General features: G+C 32.6%; 2 protein-coding genes across 2 annotated transcripts; both read right to left on the bottom strand.

Annotated features, from left to right (window-relative positions):
- Positions 1–665: 665 nt before the first annotated feature.
- On the bottom strand, positions 666–8,427 carry LOC144575068 (transmembrane E3 ubiquitin-protein ligase FLY1-like). The gene is made up of 15 exons (XM_078325189.1): positions 7,980–8,427; positions 7,367–7,436; positions 7,144–7,271; positions 6,791–6,900; positions 6,644–6,701; positions 6,479–6,542; positions 6,242–6,319; positions 5,523–5,680; positions 5,151–5,210; positions 4,956–5,049; positions 3,819–3,986; positions 2,936–3,264; positions 2,615–2,725; positions 1,853–2,033; positions 666–1,182 (listed from the first exon to the last, which is right to left on the bottom strand). The coding sequence occupies exons 1-14, from the start codon at positions 8,100–8,102 to the stop codon at positions 1,932–1,934; spliced, it is 1,653 nt and encodes a 550-aa protein (XP_078181315.1). The 5' UTR covers positions 8,103–8,427; the 3' UTR covers positions 666–1,182; positions 1,853–1,931.
- Positions 8,428–12,806: 4,379 nt separating this feature from the next.
- On the bottom strand, positions 12,807–23,160 carry LOC144575069 (protein DETOXIFICATION 18-like). Its single transcript, XM_078325190.1, has 7 exons — positions 22,879–23,160; positions 14,999–15,543; positions 14,518–14,604; positions 14,371–14,427; positions 14,041–14,279; positions 13,362–13,480; positions 12,807–13,115 (listed from the first exon to the last, which is right to left on the bottom strand). Exons 1-7 carry the CDS (start codon positions 23,128–23,130, stop codon positions 12,969–12,971), a joined length of 1,446 nt encoding a protein of 481 aa, XP_078181316.1. The 5' UTR covers positions 23,131–23,160; the 3' UTR covers positions 12,807–12,968.
- Positions 23,161–25,417: the final 2,257 nt, after the last annotated feature.

The following is a 25,417-nucleotide window of genomic DNA, read 5'->3' as shown; positions in this document are numbered from 1 at the left end:
TGATTTGACTTGTCACAAGTTATGTTTTTTACTAGTATGTATAATGTATTCAAGTGTTTCAAAAATTATAAATTTAACCATTTACTACAACTCCCATATTTTTAGGACATGATGGGACGACTTTTTTTTTTCTCTGTAGCATTTTAAAAAGAAAAATAATTAAACTTGTTACATCAACTCCGAATTAATTCAAAATCTAGCTAAAAATATTTTTCAATCCACAAATTTCAACCTGTGCAACTAACTGTGGGGAAGCACAACCAAAACCCTAGTGCAAAAACTAAATAACTAATAGACCATGACAGTCTGGAAAACACAATTTGTGTGAAACAGCACATTTCTGATGCACAAGTTATATACCATGCCATCTGACGATACAATTTGTGTGAAACAGCTAACACTTCTGATACAAAACTAATAGACCCCATCAGTTTAGAACACAACTTGTGTGTGAAACAACTAACACCTTCGAAGCAAAACAATTTAAAAGACCATGCCAGTTAAGCCAGGTTTAGCACAATTTGTTCCAGGTACTGTCTTTTTTGACAATTATAGGCTTATAAATATTACGTGCCTTGCACAATGCTAGGCATTTAGAAACTATGCCACAAATTTTCATCTGGAACTCTCATCTCAGCAGTAAAATATATAGGCAGCTAAAAAGATTTATGTAAGACCATCAATATAATTATATAATCAGGCACTTGAGCTGAGATGTGAACAAAATATCTATATTTATGCACTGTTCTTCAGAGACTGGAGCATTGATTTGACGACCCAAATATACAATTAATCATTTTGAAACAAAAAAAAAATAACACTAGGGAAATGAGATTGGAATCAATGGTATGCACTCGGGCATTCAAAACAAATTAACTACAATTATCTCTAGAGCTTTGACCATTAGGTTGCTAACTATGACTCATAAAGCACTCTACAGAATAAAAAATTTAACTGCTGAAAAGGACTATTTGAAAAAAAAAAAAAAAAAAAAAAATCCAAGACGCTAACCCCATCCAACAGACCAAAAAAAAAAATGAAAATAAAAAAGAAGAAAATTATTCACATGGTATGAAGAAGTTTGGTAAGACCAGCCACCTTAATTTTCCCTTCTTGCATAAATCTCTCTAAAAGCAAAAGCCGCAACCAAACTACCTTCTTTTACCTAAAAATATTTCCGACCTGTAAATAAAAAAAAAAATGCAAACAAACAGTTCGCATAAGAGCAGTGGCACATATCTCCAATTATTGTACTTTTACAAACCTATCCGCTTTCTAATAAGTCAAGAAATATATAAGATGAAGCGTGACCTATGGGTACAAGAACCATTGATTCAAATATGGACCCATGTGCTGAAATCATAAATTAAAATGGTGGATTGGGTCAAATTTCTGGTAAAATTTGAGGTCAATTTAGGTCAAATTGCTTTAGCTCACCATTGTCTCAGGTTTTAGGTCAGGTTGATTCTAAATTAAGTTCAGGTATAGGCTTCGTCTGGGGTTCAGGTTCATTTGGTTTCAAGCAGTCGACTAAAGAAAGTATTCAGGTTGGGCCCACCTCAGTTTCAATTAGGGATCAGGACATATTCTGAGTCCACAAAGACTTTTCTGGTTGATACCGATAAATGGGCAAGTAAATACTAAACTGGAACAGACATGACCTAATAAATATCAAAGACAGAAAGGCTTCTTATATAATGCTTTATTTCTCCATTAAAATAGACAACAAAAATAGGTCTCAGCTCAGTACCATACAGGCAACAACCAATATACTTCACTAAATCCAGAATAAAACTGAAATACTAACATATATAAAATGGACATGCTAGAATGAATATTAAAAAGAACTCACCAAAAGGGGGTCCGTGTATAAGTCGAGACTAAATATTTGAATTAATAATTTTCTTTGTATTAATATACAGCAAGCAGTGTTAAGCAGGAGGCAAAGAGCGCCGGCAAGTGGGGCACTCCATTTTTATATCCATCCACCTTTGTAAACATCCCGAATGAAATAAATGCTCACAAGGTGTCACCTACAACAAAATATTTCATAACTTGGTTAAGTACAGACTAGAATATCTGTGGGCTTTTACATATATCCCACAAATTACAGTACACAATACTAGACTGGTACATGTAACAGGTGAAATGCAGCAAACGAGCAGGTGTTGTGCAGAAGTGGTACCATTCCCGAAATTACCCAGTAATAGGCAATTGGAACCAGCCCATATGGTTCCACTAAAATTGTTCAACTTTACATGAATCTGTCCAAATTAGTAAATTTACCTCTATGATCAAATTGAGAATAATAAATACCTTCAACTACAACTGTAAGATCCTTTTAACGTTTTTTATTTAATATTTGGAATTAAGGTTCTTTTACAACCAAGGTCCGAGGTCAGAAACAGCTACATATGAGATTATCAATCTAAATTATAAGAAAAACATTATACTGCAGTTCATCACAGTTCATATAAGATACAAAATACATGCTAATATCAAAAGTAACAAGCTAAATACCTAAAAATATTTCATTGCATATTTCATTCCACACCTAAGTAGCTTTTGGATGCGAAATAACGTATTCTGGTAACCTATTGTAAATGAATCATACCATGTAGTCATATCGGCGTGACAGGTCAATTGAAGCCATGCAAATTACGCAATCGATCGCTTGTGGGTTGGTCTCCACCTTTCTATGGTAGCAATATTTTTCCGGCAAGATCTGAAAAAATAAAAAACAAATTTGGTAAGGCAATTATTTACAATCAATTTAAACAATTTAGGGTCATCTACTTTTAGGTTATTTGCCAATTGGGTTACTTATTTGACTAAACTCAAATTTCATCCTATATTTTACTGTCTTTAAAGATCGCACCCAACATTTATCTAGTTGCATATAACACTCGATATTTGAGCAAGAAGTAGTGACAACCTGGCGAGGGATAAAACACCTTGACCCGAGATAATGCTGGAGTAGCAATATGCTGGCTTGTACCGCGACAAAGATCGTCAGGCAGATGCACCACCATTTGTCAGTTTCAATGCGCAAGAAGTTGGAGGGGCAGCCAAAGACGTAGAGTGGGATGGCAAGGCGGGTGGCACTCATACCCAGGATGTACTGCGGGTGGAGCGGTTTACGGGTATCTTTTATTATGTTGGTGACAATTTGGGGTACCCAGAAGGAATAGACTAAGAAGATTAAGGCATGCAGGAATACTCGCAGTTCATAGGTTACCAGGATTCCACCAACCAAAATGCCATCTACAAAAAAAAAGAAAAAGGGGGGGTATTTATTTGAACATTATCTCTATCTATTTGTATCTCCCTCATTAGGAAGCGGGGCGCGTCTGATGGGCATTGGACTAAAATCGATCCGATGCCCACTCGGAACCGCTTGATTTGCTCCAATATTCGTGTACGCATGATCCACACGAAACTTGAAGCGGCACGAACGAATATTGAAGCGGCGTGCACGAATCTTGGAGCAAATCGGACTGTTCCGGCCGGGCATCAGATGCACCCCGCTTCCATTCAATTAAGTCCTAACACAGCCTAATTATGCCCCGAATTGTTAATTACCGCTCAAGGAGTATCATAATAAAATCAGGTAGTAATTTGTACTCATTTGTGAAACTAAACCTCTATTATAGCTGATTGCAAAACTATAGATCAAGAAATTCTCAATAATAAACCTTGACCAACCTTCTATATTGTGATTGAACACCGAATAAACTAAGAAAAGTGGTCAAAACAGTACAATCACACAGCCACCTCATGTATACCTGATTTGATCAGTAAAGTAAAGGAACACTTACAGAAGCGACTGTAGAGCACAGAAAGTTCACGCCGCATCAGTTCCCAATTCTCACTGCTAGACGCCGGTCGTGTGGCCTTCCATATGGCCAAGAAGTACCTCATTTCAAAAATGGAAAACACCACGAATTTGAAGAATGCCGCTGTTGCAAATGCATTAAATAGTGACTCTGCATCCACCCCCGCAAAAAGAAATATTGTAAGAACTAAAACATCTTCCAAATTTATATTCATGCTCAGTTGTCTATAGGTGGAAGGACACAAGACTATATGGAGGAGGTACAATGGAAAGAAGTTAATAAATACAAAATTGGAGTCAGGCTACAATACTTTGCAAAGTGCACGGAACGGTCCATGCGATGGATCTGTTTAAACATTCAAAGATTCAATCTGAATCGTTCAAAATTATCTCCATATAAAAATGTACTTGGAGACCAAATTTTACATTTTTTAGAAATTTTTAATATCATTTTAGATAGGTAAAAAATCACTCAATCTAAAAATTTTGATCCATCCAAACGTAGTGATTTTCAACCTATTTAAAAAAATAGTAAAACAAATTCTTAAAAATGTAAAATTAGGTTTCCAAGTTTATATTCATATGGAGATCATGTTGAGCAGTTCCGAACTTCCGATCGACTGTTCTAAACTTTGAAAAACAGAGATATGGATCCATAGCACGGACTGATCTGCGCTTTGCAAAGTACCATAGCCTCACTCTACAAAATTGTACGAATGACTAAAAATATCCCACAATTTAAGTTGGTGCAATTTTATATAGTCTCGGCTGGGTGAAAGGCTTAACCAACCACCCAAACCAAACCTGGTAATTATAGATACTTTCTTTATATTTTTCATTTCCATCTCTCCATATTCTGCTTTTATATAGAGGCCTTAATTAAAAATAATATGTGTGGTTACTTCATTTCTCAAAACCAGTTCACAAAGAAAATGCTAGTAATAAACTAACCAACAACTGAACCACGGGCTTAGTGCAGTGGCGCGAGCCCCGTCTCTCTACAGAGAGACGCAGTTTCAATTCTTGATAATAACATCTAAAGATGCTGGGGTGTAACAGTACCCTTTAATAATAATATAAATAAAAATAAAAATAAATTAAAAAAAGAAGAAAAACTAACCAACAACTACTCCAGCTGCCAAATGCAAGAGACAGAGATAAGCATCCATGATAGCCTGTTGCCCAATCATTACTAAAGACACCTTAGATGCTCCCTGAAAAATTGCAAACAATTACAGTGACATGTATATGAGGTGCCTCACAAAAAGTAAAATTAGCCTTTATTGAGGAGATTCAAATAAATAACCAAGCTTACAAATTGACTATTGCTGTGTTCCATTTGTCTGATGTGGAGGAGAACTTGAAGGAAAGATATCTAATTTATTCAAATTAAAGAAGAAACATAAAAATAATACAATTTCTACATGTACAAGGCTATGAGATATCCCGTATTTGCATCTGCTGTTTAAAAGTACAAGATGTATTTGCCGTGCAAAAATCTGAAAAATCCAGACTCAAAGGGCATCGTAAATACTTCGGTAAACCATATAAGATGAAATATGCTGTGCATCCTTGCAAAACATTTGTGCCCACACAACTCCAATAGTCCCAAAAGATATCCCCTGTATAAACTTTCTGAATATACACACAGGAGAATAAAATAGATAAGTTCATTCAAGAAGGATACAAAAGTGACCATGAGGGTATAATTGACCGCCTTGTTGTAATAAACATCTACATTTATTGATGACGCATTAAGCAAAATGGGAGTGAAGCACTCTCCATCTGAATCAAGTGCGGGTGCCTCTGTTAGACCCTCGAACCGATACTTGTCATGCTCTCCCTCTGACGAAATGAAATTTCAATATTAAAAGTTCAACAGTAAAAAGAGCAAAGCATCAAAAGAATAGGGTTAGAAAGTGTTGACCTCACCAGAAAAGGTATATTTTTTTTCTTGAGAAATAATATACTTATTTCTTTGAGAACACTATGAAACGAACAAATTCTTGGACCTAGCCTAAATTTTTTTATAAATAAAATGTGTTCAACAACAGGACGCATTAACCATATGTACCAGACATATCACAAATTCATAATTCAGTTATTATTTCTTTATGGGTACTTCATGAAGTTTCAGAAAATGAATGTTAAGATTAAATGGAAGCTCATAAAGTTAAAATTAGAAGTTAATAGCTTCTTATGATACTTACTGGAAGTATTGGACAAAATATTTCTAAATGAACTAATTGTATGTAAAAGTTCAAAAAAAAAAAACATATTACACAAGAACTTTTTTCCTTGACAATATATTTGTGAAGATGAGCATTGCAAGTGGTTATTATAAAACTAAGAAAAAAATGAAGCACAAAATAATAATTAGAAGCAAAGATGGGATGTTTGAGATACCAATTTGACTAGCAGATATGCGCGACACCTTGGCTGCAATCTCTACATTACAGTACTTCTCCAATTCTTTTGTTAGAGCTGATACAAAATTAATGAATCAGTAGATAATAAATAAAACAAAAAAAGTATAAACAAGTTCATGAATTCGGTTTTTAAGTGAACTTTCAGAGGAAAAAAATTAACCAACAAAGACCCCAAAAAACAACAATATTGGTATCAACTATTTCTTATAATTACCATTCTTGTCCCCATTGTAACCCTTGAGGGGATCTGGATACACTTGATTGGAGAACATTCCCATCTATCAGAAAAAATATAAGAAATACCAATTAATCTAATATAACTTCAATTTTGACAAATTGTAAATTTTTTTTTTCTACGAGCTAAATTACGAATTATTACCAGATGGTATGGATTTGACCTAGAGTATTCCTCTTCTGGGAAGGGACCATCACCTCCACTAATAACAAAAATATATCAATTTATATATATTTATATAGTTATTATAACAGAACCACAGAAGGAACTGATTCTGTATCGGTATCTTACCTGTTAGCAACCATGCGTAATTGTCTGAAAGGCCAGACATACACACCTTCTATCCTCAGTCGAGCATGTTCACGTTCATTATCGAATAAATCTTGAAAAGTAATAGATCCCTGTAAAACCAAATACAGAAAATTATTTATTTTCTAAATATTTTTTTCTTAAGAATTCAGCAAATTATTATTATCTCCCAGTGATTACAACAATTAGCCACCCCGCAAGTAAATACACATATAGATGAAATAAAACTATTTGACAAGAGATGTTACAATGTGGTCTTAAATGCACCAATAGACTGTTACAATTGATACCAAATCATTAAAGTTAGATCTCTAAATTTTAAAAATTAATTGTACCGTAACATAATGTACGCCTTGTAACTTTGACGGCTTGCTAAGTAACTCCAAAACAGACACACCTTGAAATCCACTGGAATCAACGAATTTGGATGAACCATTTGTGGGGCCCATAAAATGCCAAGTTCCTGAATCAGAAAATAACAAAATAGATATAAAAAATAACAGAAATATCAGAGGTTACTTCCTCTTCAAATTTATAATTATGTCAGAAAAGAATTACCTTTATATATTCCAGTAATATTCCAGTAATAAGGGTTTAACTCGGCATCATCCCTTTTAAATAAAGCATTCTGGAGACACAGAGAGAACAAAATTAATCACATATCCCAAAAATATATGCAAATTGTATACATGCAGAAGTTCCCAAATATGGCATAGGCAACATATCAACATATGAATCCAGAATAGTGCCAAGTATATATTTGCAATGCATCAAGCACTAAGCAACTAAATATATGTATATAACTGAACAAAGTGAAGTATGGAGTTCTCAGCCAATTTTAGCCAATCGTAAAATTCCAATATCACAAATAACTAACAATTCTGCAAAAAAAGCCCCTAAATCAACCGAATTGCAAGAGTAATTCTACCCCAGTTGCCAACTTTGTTTTTAAATAATTGAGCTACAGTACTTGCGCTAATTCAGGGGGAATGCAAACTTATAGAAGTAGCACAAACACAAGGGAATAAGATAAACATCAAACCAAATACATAAATAGAAAAAAAAAAAAAAACAAAGGGTTCACACACTAATTTTAGAGAACAACCAAACAATTGCATCGCATAAAGGGCCCAATTAAGTATAGTCAAACAAATTAAGTAGAACTACAAACCTCATCACTCCATGCGGCTGAAGTAACAACTGTAGGTCGATCTCTTATAGGCCTCAGCGAAATCGAAGGTCTAAACAACCCAATAAGAAGGAGAAAAGCAGATAGAAGAGGAAAGGTTTTCATTGGCGAAAAGAAATTAAGCGCAGAATCAAACCCTTCTGCTCTCTGTCTTCCTGGAAAAGCAAGAAGAGAAGCCGAGGAAGGTGAAACCACCGAGCTTTATTTTTTCGGATAGAGGGGAGATTGCTTTGGATGGAGTCAAATACCAACCAAACACAACCCCATCTCTCTCGGAGAGATTAATAGGAGGTGGAGAGAGAAAACGAGAGCTCAACGAACTGAGAAAGAGAGAGAAAAGGAGAGAGGAGAGAGACAAAGAAAGGTCAAAGACGAAACAGGAGAGAGACAAGTTAGAAAGCGTGCGAAATTGAGCAATTTCTTTGTTGCTGGAGAGAGAATCGAGACGAGATTCTTGAAAGGGAAGGAGAGCGAGACAAACAGCAGATGAACCTGGACCATGGAAAGCTATCTTGTCCATGGGACCCACAAGAGACCTTAACTTCAGATCCCATATAGTGGGTCCAACATGTCATATACTGAATTGTAATTACCACATAATTTCTGTCCCGGGTTTATGCAGGCACCGGGGGCAATAATCTAGTCGGATTTCCTTGTTACAATTTCTCAGGACCAGACTCTGTTACAGTTTATGTTTAGTACGTCCCTCGAGATATAACTTAGTCTGTGGGTCCCGGATGACAGTAACTTGCATCATGATCTGTTTCAGAAATATTGTAGTAGAGAACCTAGACAGGCATAAATGCATTGGGCTCTGGCTGCTCAGTAGCCACAGTTTTTGGTTGCACCTTGATTAATAAATATTGTACGATCGAAGTAAATGTATTTCCCAACTATCAAAGTATGAACTATGAAGTACATACTCTCTTTCTCGGCTCACATTAAATTTTTCATTCCATGTTTCTCCACTAAGTTGTGGAGGGTAGAGTTGGCGTCCGATGAGAGCGGTTGGTGGGGTCAACTGGGGCCATGTGGACTTGAGCTGGGAGCTGTTAAAAATTATCTTACTCTCTTTTTTCTCTTTTAAGTAATTTAAGTTCAATTAATTCTTCAAATAAACTAAATCCAGTCAAATTATCTTTTCCTGTTCTGAAGTTATTTAAACTTAAACAATTCTACAAATGAACTAAATTCGGTTAAAAATTACTTCAACAGTTCTTCAAATAAACTAAATCCAGTTGAGTTCTCTTTCAGCCCCTGCCAGATAAAATAGTTCAAAATTGAACAACTTTGGAAAGTGAAAAGTAACAGTATTATCAAAGATAAGAATCAAACTAATAAAAAATCCTCAAACTAATTACGTCTAGATTATAGTTAATTATTGGTTTAACTTATGCTTCAACTAATGGTCATCCTTTTTGGGGACTGACTGATTTTCTCTAAGAATTGTTGGTAGAGAAGTTATAAATAAGTTATGTTTTAGAACGAGATAATTTGGGATGACTGGAAGGAGATTAATTATCTCATGTGAGATATGTTGATAATTTTATCCGCTAATTACTTTCGTTTCAAATTAAGTCATAAACAAAGTGTTTGATGCAGGAATTAGAAATTAGGAGTTTATTCTTTATATTTATAATTTTTATATATACTTATATTTTTGTAATCTCTTTATAAAACAAAATGATTTAGCGTTTTCAATCTAAATTTTCTAGTTTTGTCACTGGTTTTATTATCACGGTTATGAAATTATAAATAAAACCTATATTTTTAATTATATTCCCATTTTTGTTATCGATTCAAACATCGCCTCTGAGTTCAGAATCTAATTTATCTTATCATTTGATCATATAGTTACTATATTTAATTACTTTGTGATATAAGATGACATGAGATTTAAATATCTTTACTTTTAATTGGTCGATAAAAATGTATTTATTGCCATCAATATAAATTCTCCTTAATTGTAAGAGCACTTGACTGATACAAAAACAATTAATGATCATGCCCCTTAATTAAGCATAACATAAAATTCTTTATAACTTGTCATTTGTCTACTTTTTTCATTAAGATACTTGTCCTTCCAACTCATGAAGATACTCTCATCTGCAATTAAATTAACAAAGGTAAAAAAAATTGCAATAAAGCACAGGGAAATTATATTATAATGCATTAATAAGATTAACACATAATTAATGTTTCTTAAGAAATCCCTACCATTTATATTGGTTGGGGTCATCATGTGTGGAGCTGATTAATTGTCAATAATAAATTAATAAGGTGTAAAATGGAGAAGGCAGTGAGAGCACTACATAGGCACCCGGGACAAATTAAATATATATTGGGTGCCCCTATTTTTTATATTGATTGGGGTCTAAGAAATCTTCTCAATTTTTCACAGCTTTGTTGGTTCTTCTCAAAAGCAATATAAAATTTTATATTCATTACGTTTCTCATATGACATCTTTCGGAAGAAAGCAAAATTATTAAGTTAAGAATTTATATGAGTCAATGAATTAAAATTACCTAAATTAAGGAAACTTCACTGGCTATTAATTATTGAAGTACTTATAACAAATACAGATAAATCCACATGCAAACATTCTTTTTTTTGAAATAATATTGAATGGAAGCAACTTCAAAATAACAGAAACAATTAACAGCAGAGGTGGAATTGATATGGTAGAATCTTCTTATAGAGTTGAATAAAGGATATAAATTCACATGCAAACATTCATACCCTGCATATTTAATTTGTAGTAAGTCAACTAGGGAATGTTCTCCATAATTAGGCCATAACATGCAAACCCTAATTAAAATTTTTTTTTTCTGAGAGTCAAATGCTCTTGATGGCATTTGTTGTGCTTAATGATTAATTTGTTGGCTTTATAAATTGTAGGACAGATGGTTAGTTCAGAGATGCGTATTTGTTTAGTATTTGGCGATCGATGTCTATGATTAATGTCAACATCACATATTCACATCACCCATTAATTTAAGATTACAATAACAAAGGTAGTTGAGCTAAAATAATATATAGTTCTTCTGTGGAGCAAGAACATGTGGTTATCACAACAATTTAATTTCTCTTTCTATTTCAAGTATGCAATTGCAACATGTAATTGTTTGATTTGTCAAACTGCTAAAAAATTATTTCTTCTATTAATTATATTTTATGCAATTGCAATTGCAATGTTTAATTGTTTATGTTTTCTAATCGCTCCAAAATCAGCTATTTCATCTTTTTAAATAATATCAATTTAGAATTCAGAAAACTCACATTTTTGTTTCTCTTTTTAGTCCTCTGAATTATGCTAGCAACATGTGTTATTTTAATTAAGATTAGAGGTCAAACAACTCAACTATTTAATATCCATAGGGGATTCTCCTTTATGAGTTTCGAACATGTGATCTTCTGTAAGGAGGATATTATCTTTGTTACTAGACCAAATGTTGGTTCTCTATGCTAGCAACATGTTGATGTAGATAATTGTCAAAAAAAACTTCTAATTATTATTTTTCCTGTATCAGAGCTTACAAATTTTATTTGAGATGTCACGAGTATTGGAGAGATTTTTCTTCATCTCTTTTCTCGAAAGTTTATTCATCTATATTCATGTAATAATTTTGTAGACATTATGTATTCTTATTGTAGTTTAAATTATAACTAAGCGCAGCGTCGTGCTGCATTATTGACCTATTCATTTAATTATTTTTGTACAAATAAAGAGTTCAAATATCTTATAATAATGTTATGTATACATAAGAAAAAGTCTCCACTCAATGAACACTATTTCTTATAGATTTAGCAAGTATAATAATAAAAAAAAATATCTAAAATATGCGGTATGAAGCAAACCGTATTGAACAACATTCTTCAAACATATTAGTTGTAAACAAATAATAACGCAAGTTTATTTTGACATATAAGTTTTAAAAAAAAAATTGCTATTAAAAAATTAAAAAGTGAAGGTATAATGGATACACAAAAATAAAGACATGTAAACCTTCCTCGTTATAATTATAATATAATAGTAGTTATTATTATTATTATTATTATTATTATTATTATTATTATTATTGTTGTTGTTATTATTATTATTATAAGGATATAAACTAGAGAGATATATGTGTTGCCAATATGATTAAAAAAATCAACAGATACATAAATTCACTGTAAATACATTTTTTAAATAATTTTATGCATTTTTTTAAGAATTTGTTTGATTTAGAAGTTAGAACAAATAAAATTATGAACAAGCAAAATACATAAGTTAAGATGTGATTATGTGAGTTTTGGTATTTCTTTTTTTTTTTTTTATGAAAAATGAGGATCTAAAATATAGAACTCATACAACGGTCAGGATGTGATTGGGCTAAGAAAAAAATTTAAAAAAAGAAGAAACTGATCCAAAATAGGCCCACTACATACACCATCTTCCCAATTTCATGCATCTGCTTTGGGCCTTTTATTATATGTCTACAGTCTACACCCATCCATTAAAATTACAAGGCCTAGGCAACATGGTCTGATATATGGACCATTCTGTAAAAGGAAAACTTAAGTTTTACAGAGATCTTGCTGGAGCAGAGGGCCCACGAATTAGTGCTTATTCCTGATACTAGCATAGGTACCAAAATGCATGAATGGTGCAAGAAATTAACAAAATAAGGAGATCATTGGTGCATACATATATATAACTTCACTGTTTTCAGAGTGTGTTGCATGTGAATATTAATTGGGTTCATTGAATAATCTCAAGTGCAAAGCTTCACTGTTTTCAGTAGTTCTTGTATGACTATTTAATGTTAATTGGGGTTCATTGATAAGCAAGGTTTACAAAAAGATTAAAAAATAAATGAAAAATTCCAAAAGTTCAATCAAAATTTCATTCTCTTACGTTTCTACTACACATACATTTATTGAACCAAAGTAATCATATTATTTAACAAAAAATAGCTTGTTAGCTATTAAACAGCCGAGACGGGGAGTTCATGGTGTTCATGCTCTTCGTCTTGCATTGTCACATTTGATTTGGTCCATTTGATACGCAAGGTTATGATCAAAAGAGTAGTTGCTTGACAAGCTAATCCGCATATCAGACCCATCCACAATCCCTGCAAATTTACATATACATATATAATTAAAACTTCATTAGATGATACAGTGCAATATAAAAGTTTCTCATTGGATGAAATGGTTTACTATGTAACAACTTTAAAAATTATAAAAAGTACATGCGCATATTGTCCTTGATAAAAAGATGCGATTTTTGTAAATATATAATACTAGCGGATTTGAGATCTATTTTCTACTGGTAAAACACTTAGCCTGTGTGGGTAATAAAGATGTGATAAAAGTACCTTGGCGTAAAATTCTAGTTTGAATGCAAAGAGAACCGCCAATGGCATGCCGATGAAGTAGAAGGCTACTAAGTTGGTCCATGCTGCCAAGTGTTGCCACCCGCATCCTCTCGCGACACCTAAAATTTATCAATTACAATTTTCAGAATGTCATATGAAGGAGAATTAAGTAGCAAGTGAATAGCTGTGAAACCTAATATTTATGAATAAATAAATTAAGTGCAGCTGTCAGGTTTGTAAGGAAAGTTAAGAATATAAAATAATAACCCTACTGGATCCCCTGACAGCTTCTGTCAGGCCTTTCAGAAAAATAACCCTACTGGATATATCTAAAAAATCCATAATGTGACTTTCAGCAACAAATTATTGATGATTTTAATATTTTGAGGGGCCAAAATGGATAATTAGTTTTGCAAAATGATTTTTGCTGCATACTAAGTGGTGCAAAATTAATTAATCTGTTTCAGTCTAACTCAGTTTATTTGTATAGCCTTTCAAATCTAATGCACCTTACAATTCGATGTCATTTTTTTTGTTCATATTAGCTTTGGTTTGTATATGCCTGTTCATTTTATGTGAAATTGAGGTGACTTTTATGGGATAATTTTATACTGATTATTTTTTTCTGATAAATTTCGATATTATAAAATATGACAAGTAGTCAACAATTGAAACTGACCAGATAGAACTCCTTGAGCGGAGTCAAAAAGGATCGAAGTGGCAAGCAACGGAGTCATAGATGCGAATGCAGTAATGATATCTTGGGTACTACTAAAGAGACTGGCCCACAGATTATGGAAAATTGCGAGTAGTAGAATAACTGTCAAGGCAAGAAGAATTGACAGTTTTAGTGTCACTGATACAGCATTTTTCGCTTGCTGTATGTTTCCTGCTCCGATCTCATTCGAAACACGTGTGCTGAAAGAAAAGAATTTTGCCATAAACTTAGTATAACACGAAATTAGCAATGAAGATAAGATTTGAAACTTGAAAATTTCTTTCTAAGTACCTCACAGCTGCACTAAATCCATATGTAATCATGTATGTAATTGTCTCTGTGTTCACACTGCATTACATGTAACTGTCATTATGTAATGTTTGAAGAATACAATAAAAGTGAGACGAAATTAAGAGGTGTACATAAAAAGAAAATTACCACATAGCAATTAATGAAGTGCTTAGCTCGGAATTTGGCATCAGACCGGCAAGCAAGACCAGAATCTCAAATGCCCAATACTCAAAGCTGTATTAATGAAAAATGACATAAGTACTATTTAAATATGATATTTTTTTATTATTAATTACCTTTTACTATCATGTACCAGTTAGTAATAATGGTAGCATAATTAACTACTAGGAGTTCATATGTCCATTTTGCATAATAAATTTCTCTTTTTGATTGGTTTCATGATCGATTAAACATATTACTTGTAGTTGCAGTACTGTACAGGTAATATCAAGTGCAAGCTTTGTCATGTACCAAATGTGTACCAGTAAATTCATACCGACACCATATGTTTTCTCAAATGTGAATGGGAATATGGGATCATTTGATGAACCAATTCATACACACCACACACACACACACACACACACACACACACACACACACACACACATGCATACATGATACTAACCAGACCATAATTGCCGATGGAACAGCAAGTTTCATGCTCGGCAAAACATGCTCGAAGGCCTCCATTGAGAACCCCTCCCACGTGTGCTTGAAATCCTTGGAATACTTCACGTATCCCGCAAGCATTAGGAAAGAAACCCATAATGAAATTGACCCAGCAATGCCGGTCCCCACGAACCCGAGCCCGAACACATGCACCAACAAATACGTGATCAAGACGTGTGCTAGTAGAGCGACCAATGAGCACACAACAAGTGGCATCACAACTGTCTGTGTCTGGAGGAATCTCAGGATGCATTGTATACCGCCGTACGCGAATAGACCAGGAATGAGCCACTTCAGGTATACACCTGCCATGTGGGCCACCTCGGGTTGTTGTTGTAGTAAAAGGAGGATTTCTTCTGAGAAAAACCATAGAAGGGAGACCAGAATGCAGAAGGCTGTTGAGATTATAAGGGATGATTGGAGGTAGATGCCGAGCATGCGGTATAATTTTGCACCATGGCCTTGGCCGCATAGTGTCTCGAGAGCGCCACTTAGACCAGTCTGAAATAAAAAAAAATGATTATTTAGTGTGTGTGTGAGAGAGAGAGAGAGAGATTATGGAAGTAATGGATATGATTTTTTTGACTATGATCAGTACTGGTACAATTTCTGATTCCAGAATACATGACCATTACCAGTAGAATCAAAAGGTCATGATCAATTTAACTGGTACCTGGTACTCCTATTAAGACTGATACCAAAATATGATTGGTTATAATCAGTGTATTTGTAGTGTGTAGCATTAACTGTAGTGTTGCAATGAACAAGTGAAGTTAATTAAACATGAAATAGTTACTGTTCATGATTGTCCCTAATATCAGTACAATTATGGATGTGATCAGTACTGGTAATTTATTCGTTATCAACAATTCATCAATTTTTTTCATATATTTTTTAAATAGTTTCTCGATTATTATATTTTTGTGTCGTTGTCATGTACGTACATGACTATTCACAAGTTATGAAGTATGAACTTATCTTTGAATACTATAATGTTTTGATGTAACCATAAAACCTTACACCAAATTGGTACAGTGAATTGGTTTCTACTCTGATGAGAAAAATTACCATATACCGTATATGTAATATATATGTCACTGTTAAAAGGATAAGACGTCTGTTTTGAGTCAAGGAAAAAAATGGAAGGAGGAAAAGAACTTGTTTTATACTTCTGTTAAAAGTTGAAAAAGAAATTTAGTACAATTCAGTCAATTTCTTCTATGATGAATAAATGAATATGGCAAGAAGTAAACTGAGAGTAAAATTCCCGAAATTTTTATAAATACCCAAAAAAAAATATAAAATTACGGAATCTACCCACTCTTTGAATGAAATTCGAAAAATATCCAATCTAGTTATCCAATAACCGGATTTGTGACAAATTTCCGGTCAATGGATTCCCGGACTCAAAACAATATATCCGGTTAACCATTCACCGGAAAGTTGTATTTTTTTTTTAAAAAACAGAAATTTTTTTATTTTTTTTATTTTTGTATTGAAATATTAGAAATGTTGAATATATTTCTTTAAAAATAGATGGAATACAATATAATTTGATTTATTAGAAAGACTGCAGCAAATAACCCGGATCAATATTTTTCAGGCCGGATTTTTCGCGGCTGTAAGAAAAATTAATATATTTCTTTATGTGTTATTGGAAAAAAATAAAAATGCTTAGATTCTGAGTTATTGATCCCAGTTCAAAAGTCACTTCTATTTAATCTAGAAAATATTGTGATCCTTTTAGGACATTTAATTTATGAAAAGTTGTATCTATTTTTGAAAAAAAACAAAAACTTTAAGTTATTTAATAATTGTTATTCAAAAAGAATTCTCAAAATAGATACAACTTTTCTTAAATTAAATGTTCTAGAAAGATCACAATATTTTCTAGATTACATAGAAGTGACTTTTGAACCGGAATCAATAACTCAGAATCTAAGCATTTTTTACTTTTTTTTTCCAATAACACATAAAAAAATATATTAATTTTTCTTACAGCCGCAAAAAATCCGACCTGAAAAATATTGATCCGGGTTATTTGTTGCAGTCTTTCTAATAAATCAAATTATATTGTATTCCATCTATTTTTAAAGAAATATATTCAACATTTCTAATATTTCAATACAAAAAATAAAAAAAATTATGTTTTTAAAAAAAATAAAAATAATACAACTTTCCGGTGAATGGTTAACCGGATATATTGTTTTGAGTCCGGGAATCCATTGACCAGAAATTTGTCACAAATCCGGTTATTGGATAACCGGATTAGATATTTTTTGAATTTCATTCAAACAGTGAGTAGATTCCGTAATTTTATATACCTAGGCTAGTCATAAAGTACTGATCTATTGACATAAGGACAAATTTTTTTTTTTTCAAATTTTTGAGAAAATTTACTGGTTAAAACTTGGCTCAACAAAGAACATGTAACAAAGGGCTTGTATTGGAAATGTTTGTATAACGAAAGGGCATCAGAGAACATTACATATGTATATAATTAAGTTCATATGTTCAAGTTGAGAATAAATGTAGATATAACACTAAAGAAATCATTTTTTTCCTAATAATATATATATTCATATTCAAACTTTTAGAAAAATAAAAAACGTATATTAAGAAAATTGATACAAATAAGAGATATGTTATTATGCACAGTACAGATGTATATTTTTTTTTTTATAAACTTTTGAATGGTCTATAATCTTAAGTGATTTTCTACATATCTTACAAAAATATTTGTTTTTTTTAAATGTAAAAATTTGATCTACAATTATATTTTTATATAGAAATCATATGAATCGGTTTAAATCCGCTATTTAAACTTTAAAAATAAATATATTAATATGCACTTCTCTCAAATAATAATAATAAAAAACATATTCTAAAACTAGGTGGGACCAAAACAGAAAGTTGGTCTGAACTATTTATTTTACTTCTTGTTCGGGATCCAAATACAACTAACTCTGTTCATAATCCAACTGAGTTAACCTCTGTTACTTTTTTGTTTTTTTTTGTTTTTTGATAATGCTGCCAACTGGCTAGTGGCTACTGGCACGGAATCTATCTGAACCATTTATACGGAGAAAATGCAAGGAAACAATGAAAAGTGAGAAGCGACAAAATCATCTGAGGAAGCACGCGTCTCACATGTTATATATGCACATTAACAAATAAATTATTTGAGTTCAATCCGGCAGGCAACAAATTTATAATTCAAAAATAATTATATAATTCAGAAATAATTTTAAATCATGCGGATCGGAAATTTAAGTAGCAAAAAAAATCAGAAAAATTATGAGAATAATTTGATGTTCAGTTTACCATCATAATTCACAAATCCTGTAACTATATATAGAGAGAGAGAGACATATAATACTACAGTCAACAGCCACACCCACATGTATACTCTGACAGAGGAAATTATTTATTAATTAATTGCATTATTGTATATTATCTTATCAAATAAGATGGATGAAATATCTCCAAAAGTTTATAAGTGTTTTTTTTTTTTTTCAAATAAGAGGATCGATCAAATGCACATTAAAAATCATTTTTGTAATATCAGCGGTATAATGAATACACGTCAAGTCAGATTAATTATTTAATCAGAAAAAAAAACAATTCCTGTTCTTCGTACAAGAATTATAAACCTTTTGTCAGATTGCTGTCAGTTGCTTTTTGAAAATTTGCATGCTAACAAATTTGCTTACTGTTCATTTAACAAAAAAGAAAAATGATCTAATTGCTTATTGGATCTCTCTCAAGTGCATGCAGTTCACATGTAGTAGAGCTAGAAATGTGCATGTGAGATCCGTATCATGGAACCTATGCTAATTGATTTATGAATAAAATACTACAATTGCTGATTCTATTCTTTTCATATCTTTGGATTTTTAGGCTTATATTATTGCATTTTTTTTGGGAAACTAAATAGTATAAAATCATTAGATAATTCCAGACTTAAATTGTATATGTATATAAATTAATATTATATATACAGCTAGTTGAGAGTAGTCAACCGGAAGTCCGGAACCCTCATTTTATGGATGCAATCTAGTTACGCATCACAGTACATAGCAAATCATTTCTCCCCATCCTGATCAATATTTAATGCACTATTGAATATTGTTATATTGATGGATACAACATACAAGTCACGGTTGCAGCTATCTAGATATTTAAGTATCGAACTTTGTATGCACTACCACAAGTCTAGAACCCCCACATGCGGGAATTCGCATCCTCTGAGATATCTCACATTTTGCGTGACTTTTTGGAAAATCTCAACCGTTGTAATATTTTCTGCTCGAATCTCAAATCTCAAATAATACTGCCCCTACGTCACCCCGAATAGGCACCTGACACGTCGGTCACGCAAAATATGAGATATCTCAGAGGAAACGCACTCCTCATGCGGAGATCACAATATATATATAAATATATACACAGAGAGAGATAGGCTAATGTGCATTTGAATGTATATGGTCCGAAGTGCTTACGGTCCAAATTTGAAATTTCAAAATCCAAACGATAGATCTGAACCGTTCATCTTGTTCTCCATATTAATATGTGCTTGGAGACCAAATTTTACATTTTTCTGAATTTTTTTACTATTTATTAAGCCACTTTGAAAATCGTTGATCCAACGGTTTTACTGTTTTGTGCAGCCACCGTTGGATCAGCAATTTTCAAAGTGGCTTAATAAATAGTAAAAAAATTCAGAAAAATGTAAAATTTGGTCTCCAAGCACATATTAATATGGAGAACAAGATGAACGGTTCGGATCGACCGTTTGGATTTTGAAATTTCAAATTTGGACCGTAAGCACTTCGGACCATATACATTCGAATGCACATTAGCCTATCTCTCTATATATATATATATATATGAGTAGAACTAGGGTGCTCTTAAGCTCACCAAAGTGTTTGGTGAGCTTGACTCCAAAACCCATCAAATCGATTTTAAATTACGAATTCGAACCGTTGAAACCCGCCTACCTTACGTGTGATGCGTCTACATGTGAAATTTTTAAACATTCGAATTAGTTTAGTATAAAGTCAATCGGTCAAAATTAGAAGGTTAATAAATTAATTTTAGTGCATTCATTTTTTGAACATTTTTTGACCGCTTGACTTTATACTAAATTAATTCGAATGTTTAAAAATTTCACATGTAGACGCATCACACGTAAGGTAGGCGGGTTTCAACGGTTCAGATTCGTCATTTGAAATTGATTTGGTAGGTTTTAGAGTCAAGCTCACCAAACACTTTGGTGAGCTTAAGAGCACCCTAGTTCTACTCATATATATATATATATATATATATATAGAGTACGGCTAGCGCGCTTCCTCTAGCATATGGGCGGAAATGCTTCTGGTGAAAAGTTGAAATTTCAAAATCCAAAAAGTCGATCTGAACCGTTCATCTTCTTCTCCATATTAATATCTGCTTGGAGACCAAATTTTACATTTTTCTGAAATTTTTTACTATTTATTAAGCCATTTTGAAAATCGCTGATCCAACGGTAGCTTCTGATTTTTACTGTTTGGTAAGCCACCGTTGGATCAGTGATTTTCAAAATGGCTTAATAAATAGTAAAAAATTTCAGAAAAATGTAAAATTTGGTCTCCAAGCAGATATTAATATGGAGAAGAAGATGAACGGTTCAGATCGACTTTTTGGATTTTGAAATTTCAACTTTTCACCAGAAGCATTTCCGCCCATATGCTAGAGGAAGCGCGCTAGCCGTACTCTATATATATATATATATATATATATATATATATATATAAATGAGGAGGGTTCAAATGCCTCCATTTTTTGTGCCTCCACCATGTCTCCATTTTTTAAAACTTTAATAATTCAAAATTTAAAACTTAAAAATCAAAATAAAACCGTTGGATATGATCTACATCATTTTATCTATGCACATATAAAAAATTATGACATTTCAATTTTATTTTGATTGTCATCAAGAGCTTGTAAAAAATGCACTAATTTGGATGATTTCTAGACGTTGATTTTTGAACTTATTGATTCACATAAAAACAAAATTCAAATGTGATAATTTTTTATGAGCACATAGAGAAAATTGTTGGATTTATTTCTATGCAGAACCGTATTTGCATAAATAAACCCTAGATATGCCACGATCCTCTAGTGAACCATAATCTGAAATTTAAAGTTACCTTGATCAGTAGCCATGGTCTTCCAGGGATGCACAATCACCGTTGATCACCGGAAGCCTTTAGATTTCCTAGCAATCTCTCTCAAGTCCGATGGAGAGAGCGAGAGAGGCGGCAACAACAACACTCCGTTCTTCACAAGAAGAGATACCCGAATCACAAGTTCTTTACCGAAAATCCCCTTCTCAATCACAAGATATCAATCTCTAATTTTGTTTTCTGTAGAGAGAGAAACTAGAGAGAGAGACAGATCCGTCTGTATTATCAAAAAGATGCCGATTCAATTTGATTAGGAGCTATATATATCAGGATATAGGCCCTTTTATGAATAGGCGCCTTTTGGTTTATTAATCAGATGAATAGATACCGAATTCCATCTGATTAATAAACCTTTTCATTTAATCAAATGAATATGTCTCTTTCTTTCTTTAATTAATTAATTAATCTTATTTTCCTTATTGGATCCTTAGCAGGTCTAAATTCAAAACTTGCCTTATTGGGTATTTCCTTATTTACGGAACATTGTCATATTTGATTGTGTTCCCCAGGGACCAATAGCATAATTGTATTATTACCAAACTTTATATAATTTAGACCATCACTAAATCATAAAGTTATTAATACGCATTCTACACATTAAATGCCCCACTTCTCATGACACATATTAAACCCGACAAATAATATTTAATTTGATCACTTCATAACGGATCTAAATTTTGACAGTCTATTATTCAATATATATTTATATTACATATAAGCCCACATATGTTGTAATGAATTGAAATTAATTCCAACAAAAATAACATAGATCACATCTAACGGTTTTATTTTGACTTTTAAGTTTTAAATCTTGAGTTATTAAAGTTTTAAAAAATAGAGGCATGATGAAGGCACAAAAAATAGAGGCATTTGAACCGTCCTCTATATAAATATATTTGTTGACAAAGTTTTGTATTCCGTAATTAATTACTCATGATAAGCAAGTACGACTTGAACAGTAGGAATGATTTGACTAGAGAGATGTAAATTATAAAAGATGGAATGTAATTTGGGATCATTTGAGGAGCACATCATTTTCAATGAAATTAACTATTTGTGTGGACCCAAATATATATACTAGGGTTAATTTCTCTCCGTTCAATATAAAATACGAAATTAATTCAGATCCAAGATACAAACTTACGAGATTATGACAAATTGACAACATTTTTTTTTAAAAGAAAGACAAATTTCAATTAATCTTTCAAACTCATCAAATATCTGACACTACTAGAATTTGTATTACTAGTATGGACAAAATAATACTTATATGTAAGCTAGGTTATGACTTGACTAAATAATTACAATACTTTTCATATAGTCAGTAATTTATTTATGACACGGATCAAATTTAGATCGAAGTAAAATTTTTTTAAAGAGAAGTAAAGTCTTGCATTTATGACGATTTCACATTTTAACACACCAACAGTCATCAAATTAATAGTAAACATTTAGAAGGAAATATGAACTAAATTATATCCCAACCACCACCAGATAAAAAGGAGAAAAAAAAAATAGGAAGATGAAACTAATTAATGTTAATCAGAAACACAAAAACAAACATTATTATTTAACTTCAAATTGGATAAGGTTGACAACAAGTACATACCATGAGGGCCAATCCAGTGACGGTACCCCACGAGTTTCCGAGTGTTGCACCGGCGAGCTCGGCATCACCGAGGTGTCCGGCAAACATGACAGACACAAGCGTGATGGCATAGTACGACATGTTCGTCAAAATCATCGGCAATGCGAAGAGCAACTGCCCCTTCGCTTCCTCTACATCAACTATCTTCTCTAATCCCCATTTCTTTTTTCCTTCCCAATTATTGGGCTCTAGCAATGGTGTTGCACTAGACATTTTTCTCTAGAGACAGTACTGTTTCTAGCTTGCTTTGAGTTAAATGGAAGGGGATTTAAAGAGTTGTGTGGTAACTTGACTTTGTATGTGGCCTTTTAAAGAGTTGTGTGGATGTGATCAATGTTGATGCGTACTCTGTGGATCTCTCCGTTTTCTTTTTTATTTTAAAATGGTTGTAAGGGAATAACTTAGGTGCACATGGTCTAGTATTAAATATTTGCAGTACGAAAGTGGCAACTTGAGGGTATATAATGAATTTGAGTAGAATTTTAAGTCCATCATGTATTTTTGTGAACTCAATTCTAGAATCTATCAGATTGATTTAAATGACGAATTCAAACTGTTAAAATTTGTCTAACTTACGAGTGATACATCTTCATACAAAAAATTTGAACTTTCAAATTAATTTAGTATAAAGTCAAGTGGTCAAAATTAAATAGTTTATAAATTAATTTAAATGCATTTATTTTTTTTTATCGATTTTTGACCACTTGACTCTATACAAAATTAAGCATTTCAAAAAAAAAAAAAAACTATACAAAATTAATTTGAAATTTTAAAATTTTTTGCATGTAAATGCATCTCCCGTAAGATAGATGTGTTTTAACGATTCAAATTTGTTATTTGAAGTCAATTCAATAAATTTTATCGTTTAATTCATAATAAAACTTGGTGAGAACATTCTAGTTCTACTCAATGAATTTCATATTGTTGGTCCCAAAGGCACTTAGAGGGGGGGGTGAATAGCGCATTTTTTAACTTTTAGTCTAATTTATAAATTCCTCGTGTATTGTATAGTTATTCTTGGCAAAAACTAAAATAACTTTGTCTTAAACTAAAATATAAAATAAGTAAAGTAAATAGTAGAGTTTAGAGACAATTGATACGAGAGTTGTTTACGGAGTTCGACACTAATGCATATGTCTTCGGGACCTGTGACCTTCGAGATGGTGTGTATTTCTTTACCCAATGAGAAAGGAATACAATGTGGAACCAGTGAGCCCTTACAATCTTCTGGGAAGTCACACGGTCCGAACACGAGTACTAAAGGCTCAAAGGAAAACAATCTGATCCGCAAGGGCTCAAGGATTGCAAGGTGAGCACAAGGCTCAAGGTAGTAGTTGATTTGATCACGCAGAATCACTGTAGGAGTTGTTGTATTGATTGAATAAGTTTGAGATTAATTATAAGTATTGAAGTTTAAGTGCACAAGCAACAACTGTTTTTTCTAAATCTAAAAATACAAATTGTTTTATTGTATAGTTGGGCTTTTTATAGGCTAAAGCAAAATATAGCTGTTGGGAAACATAACAGCTGCCTATTAATTCTAACGGGTGCCTATACTCTCAAAAAAGGAGAAAGAGTTATAGCTGCTCTCTTTAATTTTAAATGGATTCCTAAATGGATCTGAGGCTTAACGAGTCTAATATAATTTATTCTTCATTCTCAACAGTTATGTCAAATTTAATACAGATTCTATATATTATTGAGGTCCGAATCGAACAAAAGTTCCTAAGAAATAGTTGCAAATTTAACATATTCAATACTGAACTCATTTTGTTCGCAAAATTGAGACGAGTATTTATTTTCTATGAAAAATAAAAAGACATGGAGTGTTTTCGCTAATGTATGTATTAATTCTTTTTTCATAAACCTCCTCTATTTAAATGAAAGATACCGTGGAACGCGAGTAATTCACTAAGAACACCTTTGAAAAGATTACGTGGTACAATTGGAATCCAATGAGCCCAAGTATTCAGCTTCCTGTACACCCTCGGGTACTTCGATCTTCATTACTTCTTCAATCACTCTTTTACCTGCAAATGCAATGGTTGCATCTGGTTCACCAATAATTATATTGCCAAGCATTCCAAAACTGGCCACCTATTGTAGGTGATGTCAGAAGTGACACTAAAAAGAAGTTTTCATGGAATTGAAAATTCAATAAAGTCGAAGATATTTTACCCATCTACATTAAGCTGAAACTTCATTCTTGCATACGAGCTCCTCCAGAAGCACAACAAATGATGAGAGGTAAGGATTTTCTCGTAGCATATTGAATTAGACGGGTTATTTTTTCACCCACTACCGATCCCATACTTCCTCCGATAAACTCAAAATCCATAATCGACCGTCGAAACAATATAAACGATATAATAATAAGAAGGTTTATTTGCGTCGAATTCAAGCCACACAAAGTCCCCAATCAATACACGCCTACCGCGTAACTGATCACAAAGCTCGCACGGTACGATTTCTCGAGCTGGCTGTGGCCTGGGATCACGCA

The sequence above is a fragment of the Carex rostrata genome, chromosome 23, assembly GCF_964058835.1.
Source record: "Carex rostrata chromosome 23, lpCarRost1.2, whole genome shotgun sequence".
Classification (NCBI taxonomy): domain Eukaryota; kingdom Viridiplantae; phylum Streptophyta; class Magnoliopsida; order Poales; family Cyperaceae; genus Carex; species Carex rostrata.
This window is presented reverse-complemented; position numbering and strand designations above follow the sequence as displayed.

What these genes read in the sequence shown, in the direction of transcription:
- LOC144575068 (XM_078325189.1), bottom strand. Translation starts at nt 8,102, where the DNA reads ATGAAAACCTTTCCTCTTCTATCTGCTTTTCTCCTTCTTATTGGGTTG. An exon ending in GGTCAAATCCATACCATCTG is followed by an intron (nt 6,543 to 6,643) that starts GTAATAATTCGT and finishes TTTTTCTGATAG; the next exon opens with ATGGGAATGTTCTCCAATCA. An exon ending in GGCAGCTGGAGTAGTTGTTG is followed by an intron (nt 3,987 to 4,955) that starts GTTAGTTTTTCT and finishes GGGTGGATGCAG; the next exon opens with AGTCACTATTTAATGCATTT.
- LOC144575069 (XM_078325190.1), bottom strand. Translation starts at nt 23,130, where the DNA reads ATGTCTAGTGCAACACCATTGCTAGAGCCCAATAATTGGGAAGGAAAA. An exon ending in TCACTGGATTGGCCCTCATG is followed by an intron (nt 15,544 to 22,878) that starts GTATGTACTTGT and finishes TTTTTATTTCAG; the next exon opens with ACTGGTCTAAGTGGCGCTCT. An exon ending in CGCTCAAGGAGTTCTATCTG is followed by an intron (nt 13,481 to 14,040) that starts GTCAGTTTCAAT and finishes GATAAATTTTAG; the next exon opens with GTGTCGCGAGAGGATGCGGG.